Source organism: Anomaloglossus baeobatrachus, chromosome 3 (genome assembly GCF_048569485.1).
Source record: "Anomaloglossus baeobatrachus isolate aAnoBae1 chromosome 3, aAnoBae1.hap1, whole genome shotgun sequence".
In the NCBI taxonomy this organism is placed as follows: Eukaryota; Metazoa; Chordata; class Amphibia; order Anura; family Aromobatidae; genus Anomaloglossus; species Anomaloglossus baeobatrachus.
In genome coordinates, this window is record NC_134355.1 from 527,818,758 (window position 1) to 527,832,675 (window position 13,918).

The following is a 13,918-nucleotide window of genomic DNA, read 5'->3' on the forward strand; positions in this document are numbered from 1 at the left end:
TTTTGGAACTAGGAAGAGATTGGAGTAAAAACCTCTGAACCGTTCCTGAGCGGGAACTGGGACAATCACTCTGTTTGCCTGCAAGTACGCCACGGCCTGTGAGAAGGCGGCGGCCTTGGAGCAGGGGGGAGTTGAGAGAAAAAAAAACTGTTTGGAGGGCTGGAAGAGAATTCTATCCTGTAGCCGTGAGATATGATGTCTCTCACCCACTGATCGGAGACTTGCTTTAACCAAGCGTCGCCAAAGTGGGAGAGCCTGCCACCGACTAAGGACGTGGCTGGAGCGGGCCGAGAGTCATGAGGAAGCTGCCTTAGTGGCAGAACCTCCTGCGGTCTTCTGCGGACGCGCTTTTGGGCGCCAGTTGGATTTCTGATCCTTGGCTGAGTTAGCGGACGAGGCGGAAGGCTTAGAGGATGACCAGTTGGAGGAACGAAAGGAACGAAACCTCGATTGATCCCTACCCTGGGCGGGTTTCCTGGTCTTGGTTTGTGGCATGGAAGTACTCTTTCCGCCAGTAGCCTCTTTAATGATTTCATCCAGCTGTTCACCAAACAGCCGTGAACCAGCAAAAGGGAGCCCAGCAAGAAACTTCTTGGAAGAAGCATCTGCCTTCCACTCTCGAAGCCACAAAATCCTGCGGATAACAAGAGAATTAGCTGAAGCCACTGCAGTGCGGTGAGCAGCCTCTAGCATGGCAGACATGGCATAAGATGAAAAAGCTGAAGCCTGAGCAGTTAAGGTAACCATCTCAGGCATAGATTCCTTGGTGAGGGAATGCATCTCCTCTAGAGAAGCAGAGATGGCTTCGAGGGCCCACACTGCTGCAAAAGTCGGGGAAAACGCGGCCCCCGCAGCTTCATACACAGATTTGGCCAGAAGGTCAATCTGACGGTCAGTGGAATCCTTAAGTGAGGTGCCGTCAGCCACCGACACAACGGTCCGGGCTGAGAGCCTAGACACCGGAGGGTCTACCTTTGGGGAGTGAGACCACTCCTTGACCACCTCAGGTGGAAATGGAAACCGGTCATCAGAACCACGCTTTGGAAAGTGTTTGTCAGGGCAGGCAGTTAAGGTAACCATCTCAGGCATAGATTCCTTGGTGAGGGAATGCATCTCCTCTAGAGAAGCAGAGATGGCTTTGAGGGCCCACACTGCTGCAAAGGTTAGGGAAAACGCCTCATACACGGATTTGGCCAGAAGGTCAATCTGATGGTCAGTGGCATCCCTAAGGGAAGTGCCATCAGCCACCGACAACGGTCCGGGCTGAGAGCCTAGACACCGGAGGGTCTACCTTTGGGGAGTGAGCCCACTCCTTGACCACCTCAGGTGGAAAGGGGAAACTCATCAGAACCACGCTTTGGGAAGCGTTTGTCAGGACAGGCCCTGGGTTTGGTCACAGCGGTCTGAAAACTGGAGTGGTTAAAGAACACACTCTTCACTCTCTTAGGCGAGGTAAACTGATGTTTTTCTGCCAAAGAGAGTTGCTCCTCTGACACTGGCGGATTGAGATCCAGCACAGAATTAATAGAAGCAATCAAATCACTAAGATCTGAGTCACCCTCAGAGAAATCGATGGGATACATAGCCTCCGAGCCCCCAGTGAGGGCATCCTCCTCATCTTGAGAGTCAGCTCTTGAGACAGAGCCGTGGGATGGGGAGGGGGAGGAAACACTGCGCCTTCTCTTAGAAGGACGGGGTCTGGGATCAGATGATGAATCCTCCGTGAGCTCCGATGGACGGAGGTCAGAGGATAGGAGTCCTCTGTCAAGAGTATTAGAGGCACCCTGTGAGGGGGGCTGATGCATATTCATCAAAGTCCTGGACAAAAGTTCCATGGACTCAGCAAATGACTGGGATATGGACCTAGAAAAGGACTCTACCCAGGCCGGGGGTTCAGTCACAGGTGCAGCAGCAGCCTGAGAGACCACTGGGGGTGAGACTCCAGGCTGTGGCACCGCCAAGTTAGAGCAACCATCACAGTGTGGATAAATGCTCGGCTCAGGCAGCAGGAGCTTACATGCAGTGCATGCAGAATAAAGCTTTGGAGCCTTGCTCCTTGTGTGAGACATGCTGCTAGAGTGGGGGCTTTGCAGAGAATGAACCCCAGGGAGAATATACAGAGGTCCACAACCAGAGACCGGCTGTGGCTTACGAGACCGCTGAGCGCGGTGTTGTGTGCCCTCCAGATCCCGAAGCCCGGTCCCCCAGTGCGCAGCACCTCAGCCGAGATGCAGAATGCAGGATGTCCCAGAGCAGAGTGAACTCTGCCTGAGAAATGGCCGCCGGAGCGAAGAGAGGGGGCGGGCCTAGGGGCGTTCCTATAAAAGAGCGGGAACTGGAGGGCTATAGAGACCTGCAGGGAAGGAGGGACGCCCCAGCAGAGTGTCCCTCCCCTGTGTAGAACGGCCGCCGGGAGGAGTCGAACCTGTCCCTCTGCATGAGTGACATGCGAGGGCAGGAAAACGAAACTAGGCCTCCGGCGAAGCCGGGGCCTTAATTTAAGCGGCGAGGCCGACAAGCAGGCACCATCGGCGCGGTTCTCGGGCAAAAGCTAGAGAACCCGCCGGAAAAGTTAAAACAATCACATACAGCATACTCTCCCCTTACAATAAAGAACCGGGACCCCCAACATAAACGTCTCAGGTACTTAGCTGCTGAGACGCAGGGCCATGTCCCTGGGGATGAGCGCTCCGGTCCAACAGAATCCTCAAGGGGCTGTGGATGGAGACCGGACTCCTGCCAGGCATGGAGACTGTGCTGGCTCCCACTTCAAGCCAGAGCCCAGAAGGGATGGTGAAGGAGCACGGCATGTAAGGCTCCAGCCTTGTAAATCAACCTTAACAACACCGCCGACACAGTGGGGTGAGAAGGGACATGCCGGGAGTCCAGACATGGACCCGCTTTTCTTCAAACTCTTTCCAAAAGTCAAACAAATCAGATGAGAATGCATGTGTGGATGTATGCCTCCTGACACAAAGCAATAAACTGGCTAGGACTGGCTACCAGGGGGTGTATAAGCTCAGAGGGAGGAGCTACACTTTTTAGTGTAGTACTTTGTGTGTCCTCCGGAGGCAGAAGCTAAACACCCATGGTCTGGGTCTCCCAAAGGAACGATAAAGAAAAGAGAAAAATAAAGTAGTAAAACAGTTTGATATTAGACAGTTCACTAAAATAGCAATTCTGTTCAGCCATGCTAGGATTAGGGATACTACAGCATAACTAGGAACATTTGCCATTCAGGAATATGGAAAAGATGAGTTACGATCACGCAAGATATGAGACGTTAACTCATCGGTGGACCCCTTTGTGCTTTAACTAATGCCAAACCAATATAAAAAGGGTTCCTGAAGGGATACTGTGAGCTATCAATTATCAAGGTATGTGAAAAAAAAAAAAAAGGTCATGAGTGATAAGTTTCTATTATATAAAAGCCCCGTCGACTTACATGCTGGTTTAGTATTAAGGCATCAAGCTCTGGTTCACAGGTAATGCTAAATAAAACTCGGATTCTGTTCTCACTGAGAACATCAGATGAATCTTGCACCTGAATGTTGGAAAGAAAAGCCGCTTTTAGCCTTTAAACATATATGTAAGGCTAACAAAACAAACTAATTTTCCAGGTAGATTAGATACCTCTCCCATGCAACCATAGTAGGGAATGCCAAGCATGAAGACTGTACTTCCAGTTGAAAACAGATCACCAAGCGTCTTGAAATGGGATGAGCCAGATTCAAAAGTTGTAATATTCTGAAATAAGAACATGCATTAATGCATTTACACTACACATAACATGGTATAATAGTATACTATTGTTTAAATACAGGAAATCAGCTGCGAACCAACTTGAATGGCTAGGGGCAGAAGGGTCAGTCGTCCTTGACCCACTCACATGGAAGCGGTGAGCTAAATCTACCACCAATCTTAACTGTATGGCATGCACAATGCACCAATACAGTGTAACTGAAGTAAAGCGGGAAGATTTTGTCTCTGTTCTACCGCTCTACATCTGTAAAATGCATTGCTTAGGCTTGTGGCCTACAGAACTGCAGGGTGGTGCACAAAACGTGAAAAGTCCTGATGAAGTCGGAGCAACGTGGTGATGTCACTGCCACGGAAAGCTGATGTCCTATGCGTGCCTCAGTGTGACGACATTGCCATATCGGTCTGCTGGCAACGTTTCTAAGGGTATGTGCACACGTTGCGTTTTTTCATGCGTTTACGCAGAGTTTAAGGCTATGTGCGCATGTTGTGTAATTGCATGCAGTTACGCTGCGATCTGCACCGCAGCGTAACTGCATGGGTCCTGCGTCCCCAGCATAATCTATGGAGATTGTGCAGGAGCCGTGTGCACGTGGCGTATTAGAGCGCAGCGCTTCGGCTGCTGCCAGAAGCGTGCGTTCTAAGAAGTGACATGTCACTTATTTCCTGTGCTCTGCATGCATCCCCCGCTCTGTCTATGGCAGGGGCTGGGAGGGGCTACATGCAGAGCGCATAAAATCGGCTTTTGTTTCTGCAGCGATTTGAAGCACATGTGTGCTCTTTAAAATCGCTGCAGAAATTTCTGCAGGGCCAGTACGCAACGTGCGCACATAACCTTAAACTGCAGCGTAAACGCATGCGTTCTGCTTCCGCAGCAAAGTCTATGATAATTAAGCAAATTCCATGCACACGTTGCGTTTTAAAACGCAGTGTTTTGGATGCCAAATGTTTGATAAAATCGATGTGTTCTAAAAAGCAACATGTCCCCTTTTGTGTGTTTTGGATGCTTTTCCCACTCTGTCTATGGTAGAGGAAGCATCCAGAACGCATGAATTCTGCATCCATTCTACATTCACAATGCAGAGTTTTGGATGCGTTTTGAAACGTACATGCAGTAACAAGACGCTGCAGAATATTTGTCATGGCAGAACGCAACGTGCGCACATAGCCTTACTGTGCCGGCAGACTCACAAGTTTCCAGTTACGTAAAGATATGGATGTTTAATATTTTTTTTTTTTTAAGCACTATTACTGAATTTGAGGGAAACTCTTAAATGTTAAGTGGGCACCGAAAACGCATGCGTTTTTAGGCTATGCGCGCACAGTGCGTTTTTCGCGGCGTTTTTCAGGTGCGTTTTTGGCCTCAAAACTGCAGGACTTTGCTTCCCCAGCAAAGTCTATGAGTTTTCATTTTTGCTGTCCGCACACATCTGTTATTTTTACCTGCGTTTTTGAGTTAACAAAAGAAAATGGACATGTCAGTTCTTTCCTGCGTTTTTCTGCCTTTTCCGCCCATGCAATGCATTTGAAAAACGCAGCAAAACGCAGAGATCAAAAACGCAGCAAAACGCAGCCAAAAACGCACCAAATCGCGGCAAAAACGCATGCGTTTGATGCGTTTTTTCGACGCAGGTGCGTTTTTAGCGGCCAAAAACGCAGTGTCAAAAAGACGCAGTGTGCGAACCTAGCCTTACCGCGATTTGGTGCGTTTTTGGCTGCGTTTTGCTGCGTTTTTCCAATGCATTGCATGGGGGGGAAAACGCAGAAAAACGCAGGAAAGAATTGACATGTCCATTTTTTTTTTTCCAAGCTCAAAAACGCAGCTTAAAAAAAAAAGAGTTGTGTGCGGACAGCAAAATTTAAAACTCAGACTTTGCTAGGGAAGCAAAGTCATGCAGTTTTGAGACCAAAACCGCACCCGAAAAAAGCGCAAAAACGCCGCGAAAAACGCACTGCGCGCACAGCCTTAATGCTCGGGATGCTGCCTCTCCCATAGACAGAGTGGGAGCTCCAGCCAAAGCACACGAAAGAAGTGGCATGCTGCATTTTTGAACGCACCGATTTAGATCAAAATTTCAGCATCCAAACCGCTGCGTTCAAATAAGCAAAGTGGGCACGGATTATGCACAATCTTCATAAACGCAGGACGCATGCATTCATAGGGGACGCAGGACGCATGCATTTACACCCGCAGTGCTAAACGCAGCGTAAATGCATGAAATTATGCTAAGTGCGCACATGCCCTTACTTAATAGGGCACTCACAAAGACCATTAAAATTTTCTAAAGGGCACTTTTACAATCTAGGGGGCACAAGATGACCACTTTGTGCCACATGGAAGGTCCGGCAACCAGGACAAATATGGCAGCAACAGGCTCATCGTTGGGGTGCCTGTAGGATGAGGAATTTGTGAAGGTGGGAAATAGATGGGGATCAAGCTCTAGTCAAATGTGTAACACTTGTTGTAAACTCTGCAGACGACTCGTAGCTATAAGTCGAAGTAGTTGTGTTGACTTGGGCCATAAGGAAAAGACCATGAGACTGATCATCAGAAAGAAGGCTGTGAGTCACCATCTACAACTGTATGAAAAGCTCTTAAAAACGTGATGATTTGCCCCGCTTGAGCTGACCCCTGACTACGTCTGTGCAGGGAAGGCTGTGCTCACCTTCACAATCGCTTGGTATACAAAGGGGAGAACCTGCTTGGACCATTGCTTTTCAAGGACAACGTCTCCATTTTGTGATAACTGGTATCGACGACCAGTAAGGAGCTGTGCATAAATAATGACGGACGTGTCGTTGACGATTACTCCTTTTCTTCTGTGATAGCTTTAAGGAAAAAAAAAGAAAATATTGTAATTTTTAACATATAAAGTTAGGGGAAGTGACAACTTCCAATGCTCATTATGAACTCACTGCTCATGTATTCCTTGCACTTCCTTCACCCAGTTGTTCCGCTCTTTGTTACCAACATTAATTACTTTTGTAGGTGGGATCACCCCCCCAATATACAGCTTCTGAGTTCCTTGAGGTTCATCCAAGTAAAATCTAAAGTAAGCAAAAGGAAACACAGAAAGTAAAGATATGCACTACAGGTTTCAGTTACATGACTTTGTATAGTGTTCATACTTCGTTTCTCCGTCAGACACGGAAACCACTCGAGCCTCTTCAAGGTGAGGCCAATTAACAAACACAGATTTCCCGAGCACAGCCGAAGCCACAATTTCAACTTCCTGTGGACAAAAAAATGCAATGAAAATCATGTATATTTTGCAACGATAGCAGCAGCATATAACGGCCATCTACATACTTAAAGGGGTTTCCCAGGCTCAAGAGATACTTTGACACTGTGTGACTGTACATTGCCAAATTGTAAATTTGTGCAATATGAACACTGTCAATACCCCTTTATTTCCAGTGCGAGTAGGTGGGCACAATCTCAAGTATGAGATTTATATACCTGCAGTCTCAAGATGACTTGGTTCCTAGAATCTGCATGTGACTGCAAGTATACAAAATCTAGTTGTCACATGAACACAAGTGCGCAAATTGTATAGGAATTTTGGGTTAACAGTCCAGCACAGTCATAACATCCAGACATTATTACAGATTAATCCATTCAAAATGATTGATAGTGATACTTCTCAAACGACACTACTGTAATTCTCCATTTATTATATCTTTTCATGGGACAACCCTGAAGATATGACCCTTTAATACAATGTAGTCAGTGTGCAGCTTGAATAAGTGTAAATTTGGTGTGCTCTCTAAATAACTCAACACAGCCATTAATGAATAAACCACTGTCAAGAAAAAAAAAAGTGAGTATATTGCTTGCTAAGTGAGAATGGTCAAATTGGGCCCAACAAGTCATTTTTCCTCCTCGAAATTTCATGGGGCCAACATTATTTTGAAGCACTGGCTTAACTCTCTTGGCCTGGAGTTCACTACAGCTTCACAGGAGCCACTGGACTCCTCTTCCCTCCTCCATAAAGAAATCACGGAGCTTGTGGATGTTCGAGATGTTGTGCTCCTACATCTTCCATTTGAGGATGAGGATACCCCACTGATGATCAATAGGGCTTAGGTCTGGAGACATGCTCAGCCAGTCCAGCATCTTTACCCTCAGTTTCTTCAGCAAGGCAGTGGTAGTCTTGGAGTTGTGTTAGGATTCATTATTTTGGAATACTGCCCTGCGGCCCAGTTTCTGAATGGAGGGGGGATCAAGCTCTGCTTCAGTATGTCACAGTATATGTTGGCATTCATGGTTTCCACAATGAACTGTAGCTCCCCACAGTCGGCAGAATTCATGTAGCCTCAAACCATGACACTCCCACCACCATGCTTGACTGTAGGCAAGACATACTTGTCTATACTCCGCACCTGCTTATCACGACACGCGCTCTTGACACCATCTAACACAAATGAGTTTCTCGGTCTCAGACTACAGGACATGGTTTCAGTCCATGTCCTTACTCTGCTTGTCTTCAGCAAACTGTTTGTGGGCTTTCTTTTGCATCATCTTTAGAAGAGGCTTCTTTCTGGGACAACAGCCACGTAAAACAATTTGACGCAGTGTGCAGCATATGATCTGAACACTGACAGGCTGTACCCCCCCCCCCCCCCCCTGTATCCTCTGCAGCAATGTATTTTGAAAAGAACCTCTAACGTGTAGCACGCATGCTCAACTTCTTTGGTCGATCATGGTAAGGCCTTTTCTGAGTGAAACCTGTCTTGTTAAACCACTGTATGGTCTTGGCCACCATGCTGCAGCTCAATTTCAGGGTGATAATCTTCATGTAAACAACATTTTTTTTTCTTCTTACACTTCAGATACTCCGAGAATTCTTTAACATGAGGTGCCATGTTGAACTTTCAGTGACCAGTAGGAGAGCGTGTGAGTGACAACAAATTTAACACCTGCTCCCCATTCACAACTGAAACTTTGTAACACTAATGAGTTACATGACTTGGAAGAGAAAAAAAAAATTGCTTATTGGGCCCAATTTGCCCATTTTCACTTAGGGGTGTAGTCCTTTTTGTTGTCAGCGGTTTAGACATTAATGGCTGTGTGTTGAGTTAGAGGGAACATCAAATTTACACTGTTATACAAGCTGTACACTGACTACTTTACATTGTATCAAAAAGTCATATTTTCAGTGTTGTCCCACGAATTGACATAAAATAATTACAAAAATGTCAGGGATGTACTAACTAGTATGATATACTGTATTTGTGCTCAAGTGACCGCCAACTTGTTCAGGAAATAGAGAGGAGTCCTGATAGTGTGCACATTGCACACGGTCACAATTCAGCAAACTGCAGTCACAAGCAGGTGACTCCTGAGCCCGGGAAACCCCTTTAATATTTTCGTAAGCAACTTACGTTATCTTCAGACTGCTCATCTACTAAAATCTCTAAAATCATATTCTCTCCTCGGCTGCTCTGCTGGAAAACTTGAACCCCTGATTTCTTTAAAGAAAACTAGAAAAAAAAAATAAAAATAAAATACAAAAGTTGTAAAAACAGCATTTTATCCAGAAATAATTAGCTACAAAGTAATGATTTTCTGCTGAGTTACATTAGGTCTTACAAATAAGCAGATCTATATTTAGAATAGCACGTCTTACTACTGGAACCAGTAGAACCACAGCTAATGGCTTTGGATGATGTGATGGGAATGCACTCAGCCGGGCAGCATTCTGGGGGATTACTACATTTTCCAGTCTGCAAACAACCAAGCATGTTCTGTACAAGCGCTGATCCTGAACAGCAGCTGCCCGATGTGAGGCTGGAGCCAAAAAAACAGCAAAATGCATCTGGATAAGATGGAGCTACGAGCCACACTGTGACTCAAGATAAGCACCAAGACACATAGCTTGTATAATATTATATGCAAATTATAAGCTCTCAATATAGAGCATAATATATTGCCTTAAGGTAGCGTCACACAAGATCGCTAGCGAGATCGCAGCTGAGTCACGGTTTCTGTGACGCAGTAGCGATCCAGTTAGCGATCTTGTTATGTGTGACACCTACCAGCGATCAGGCCCCTGCTGTGAGGTCGCCGGTCCTTGCAGAATGGTCCAGGCCATTTTCTTCAAAGGCGATGTCCTGCTGGGCAGGACACATCGCTGTGTTTGACGCTGTGTGACAGGGTCACAGTGACTGCTGAGATCGTTATACAGGTCGCTACTGCAACCTGCATTGTTCCTGCATCGCTGATAAGATCTGACTGTGTGACATCTCACCAGCGACCTCCCAGCAACTTACCTGCGATCCCTATCAGGTCGCATCGTTTTCGGGATCGCTGGTAAGTCGTTGTGTGTGACTGGGCCTTTAGAGCACCATGATCAATCCCTTAAAGAGTTTGTCCCTGGATAGCAAATTATCACTCGTTTACAAGGTAGGTGATAACTTACTGATCACTATATGTTCCACCGAGCTACAGACAAGCCTCTGAAGTGCCCCTGGATGATTGTAGTGATGGCCGGACATATGCGCCCATAATACTGTTTATGTCTATAAGCCTTACAGAGGGGCCCAAGCACTACACTCAGCCATAGACAATGAATTAACCATCATTCAATTTGATGGAGACTTCAGATCAGCAAGTTATCACTTATCCTTTGGACAATTTGCCAAGCTGGGACTTCACCTTCAAGGGAACCAACCAGCAGGATTTTCATATATAAGTAAAGCCAGTGATATACTGGCGCTAGGATGCTGAATGTAAGTGTTGAGGATAAAGAATTGAGTATCCAAAAATACTTAATTCAGCCATTTCATAGACTCAGTTATATAGTTCAGTAGATGTGAACTAACACACATATTTGTGAATGCTTTTGTTTCTTACTAACATGTATATATGGATATTGCATATTCAGTGTATTTTCCTTAGACTCAGTATATACTATATGTATAGCTTGAAGATGGCCACCATTTCCTGTTCTCCACCCAAGACAGATCGACAAAGAAATTCCTGGAGCCTAGACTGACCAATCAACGGAGAATATGCAGATCTCTCTACGTCATGAAGCCCTGACTTACGATACTTGATTGGACTAAAACTTTTGTTCACACCCCCTTACTGTTTGGTCTAGAGTTTCTTTCAAACAATAAAGAACACACTTGGTCAAGAGCCAGTCATGGAGATAGACATAACTGACTTTGCTGTGCAGTTATTTTTCATTCTCGTGTGCACACATGACATTTTAATTAGAAGCAGCAGCCGGATATCAAGAGATCCTTTGAGTCTCATCATCATCGTCATTCTGACCTTGACATAAGCATAGCTTTTGTTCTCAGATTAGATGTTTTATATCAGAAATATGAGCAAGTTCCAGCAATGCACTGCTATTTGATTGACAGGTGCAACAGGAAGGAAACATGTGGGTCGGGTCTAGCTATCTATTCCCGCCCCTGTATGTCTGAGCAAAGGAATTAAAGTCTATGACGTGGACAGGGGGAGGAAGGCGAAGCAGAGGTGGGAATAGATAGCAAGACCCGACCTGTGAATATTCCCTTCCTGTTGCACCTGTCAATCAAATAGTAGTGCATTGTTGTAACTTTACTTACACATATTTCTGAAATAAAACCTCCAATCTCAGAACAAAATGTATGCTTACATTCAGTGTCCTAGAACCAGTATAGCACTGGCTTTACTTTATACAAATCCTTCTGGCTGGTTCCCTTTAAATTAAATATTGCAATAAAGGTCTTATGTTGTGGTACACTTTTTGTGAAAAACTACTGTGACCAAACCAATAAAGACTGACTCACTAGACAATCATTAGGAGTCATGTACAAATAAATATACCAACAAAAAGCACACAATAAAATTTGGAGACGTTTATCATTAAGTTTGTGCTAAAATTTTTGGCACAAATGGCAACATTTTATTGTGGTAAATATCCAAGTCAAATTTATTAAAGGTTTTACATAATTATACCACTTTTTATCTATGCCAAAGTGTAAAATGATTTTCCTACAAAGTTAATTTTAAAACTAATTTTAATCAACAAATCTTGCAACAATAAGCTCCACAACTGGATGTGTTAAAAAAAAAAAAAAAAAATAGTTTTACCTTAAACAAAAAGAATTTTGTTTACTTACCGTAAATTCTTTTTCTTATAGTTCCGCCTTGGGAGACCCAGACCTTGGTGTTTAGCTTCTGCCTCCGGAGGACACACAAAGTACTACACCTAAAAGTGTAGCTCCTCGCTCTGAGCTTATACACCCCCTGGTGAGCCAGTCCCAGCCAGTTTACTGCAAAAGCTGAAGGAGAATAGCCACCCACAAGTAGAACAGAGCAAGAACCGGAACAACCGGAGACTCTGTCCACGACAACAGCCGGTGAAAACACGCGTAACAAGGAAATTGCCAACAGGGAGGGTGCTGGGTCTCCCAAGACTGAACTATAAGAAAAAGAATTTACGGTAAGTAACAAAATTCTCTTTTTCTTTATCATTCCTTTGGGAGACCCAGACCTTGGGAGGTTCCAAAGCAGTCCCTGGGTGGGAATAAACAGAAAACTAAGAAGTAGGCAGAACCTAACTTCACAAATGGACGACAGCCGCCTGAAGGATGCGTCTGCCCAAGCTCGCATCTGCCGAAGCAAGAGCATGCACTTGGTAGTGCTTCGAGAAGGTATGCAGGCTAGTCCAAGTGGCAGCCTGACAGACTTGTTGAGCCGTAGCCTGGTGCCTAAAAGTCCAAGAGGCACCGACAGCTCTGGTCGAGTGTGCTTTGATCCCCGGCGGGGGAGGCACCTGAGTACTCTGGTAGGCGTCCGAAATGGTCGGCCTAATACAACGGGCTAAGGTCGGCTTAGAAGCAGGAAGGCCTTTGCACCGCCTAGAGATGTGCACCGCCTAATCGCAGCGGGGCGAGACGCATAGATCCGGAGAGCACGCACCAGATCTAGAGTATGCAGCGCTTTATCAAAGCGATGAACAGGGGCCGGACAGAAGGAAGGTAAGGTAATGTCCTGGTTTAGGTGGAAGGGAGAGACAACCTTAGGAAGAAAGTCCGGAGTCGGACGGAGAACCACCTTGTCTTGATGAAAAACTAAAAAAGGTGACTCCGAGGAGAGCGCAGCCAAATCAGAGACTCTCCTGAGAGAAGTTATGTCAACCAGAAAGGCCATTTTCTGTGAAAGCCGATACAAAGAAACATCCCTAAGAGGCTTGAAGGGGGGCTTCTGCAAGACCGTGAGAACCAAGTTAAGGTCCCAGGGATCCAAGGGCCGCCGGTAAGGCGGAATGATGTGAGACGCGCCTTGCATGAAGGTGCGGACCTGAGACAGCCGAGCGAGACGCCGCTGGAACAAAACTGACAGAGCTGAAACTTGTCCCTTGAGAGAGTTGAGGGACAGTCGTAGTTGCAGACCGGACTGTAGAAAAGACAGAAGGGTCGGCAAGGAGAATGGCCAAGGAGGATGGCCGTTAGAGCGACACCAGGACAGGAAAATCTTCCAAGTCCTGTGATAGATCTTAGCGGAGGAAGACTTGCGGGCCAGAGTCATAGTGGAGATGACTTCAGGGGAATATCAGAAGCCGTCAAAATCCAGGACTCAAGAGCCACGCCGTCAATTTGAGGGCCGCAGAATTCGGACGGAAAAACGGACCTTGCGAGAGTAGTTCTGGACGGTCCGGGAGATGCCACGGCATTTCTATGGACAGTTGGAGCAGATACGGATACCAAGCTCGCCTGGGCCAGTCCGGTGCAATGAGGATGACTCGACGACCCTCCATTCTGGTCTTGCGCAGGGCTCTGGGCAAGAGAGCTAGAGGGGGAAACACGTAGGACAGACGAAACTGGGACCAGTCCTGAACCAGAGCGTCCGCGGCGAAGGCCTGAGGATCGTGGGAGCGAGCCACGTAAACAGGGACTTTGTTGTTGTGACGGGATGCCATGAGGTCCACGTCTGGAGTGCCCCATCTGCGGCAGATCGACTGAAATACTGCCGGATGCAGGGACCACTCGCCAGCATCCACGCTTTAACGGCTGAGATAATCTGCCTCCCAGTTGTCCACGCCTGGGATGTGGACTGCGGATATGGTGGACCTGGAGTCCTCCGCCCATTGAAGAATGCGGTGAACCTCCCTCATTGCCAGTCGGCTGCGCATCCCGCCTTGATGGTTGATGTAGGCAACCG

General features: G+C 46.4%; 1 protein-coding gene across 2 annotated transcripts in view; it reads right to left on the reverse strand.

Moving 5' to 3' along the window:
* XRN1 (5'-3' exoribonuclease 1) overlaps window positions 1-13,918 on the reverse strand; it is a 278,851-nt gene that overhangs the window by 97,374 nt on the left and 167,559 nt on the right. For both annotated transcript variants that reach the window (XM_075340782.1, XM_075340781.1), the window contains exons 18-23: window positions 9,145-9,243; window positions 6,889-6,992; window positions 6,676-6,807; window positions 6,426-6,588; window positions 3,634-3,747; window positions 3,446-3,544 (exon numbers count right to left, since the gene is read on the reverse strand). In XM_075340782.1, the coding sequence (XP_075196897.1) occupies window positions 3,446-3,544; window positions 3,634-3,747; window positions 6,426-6,588; window positions 6,676-6,807; window positions 6,889-6,992; window positions 9,145-9,243 (711 nt within the window). The remainder of the gene's footprint in view (window positions 1-3,445; window positions 3,545-3,633; window positions 3,748-6,425; window positions 6,589-6,675; window positions 6,808-6,888; window positions 6,993-9,144; window positions 9,244-13,918) is intronic.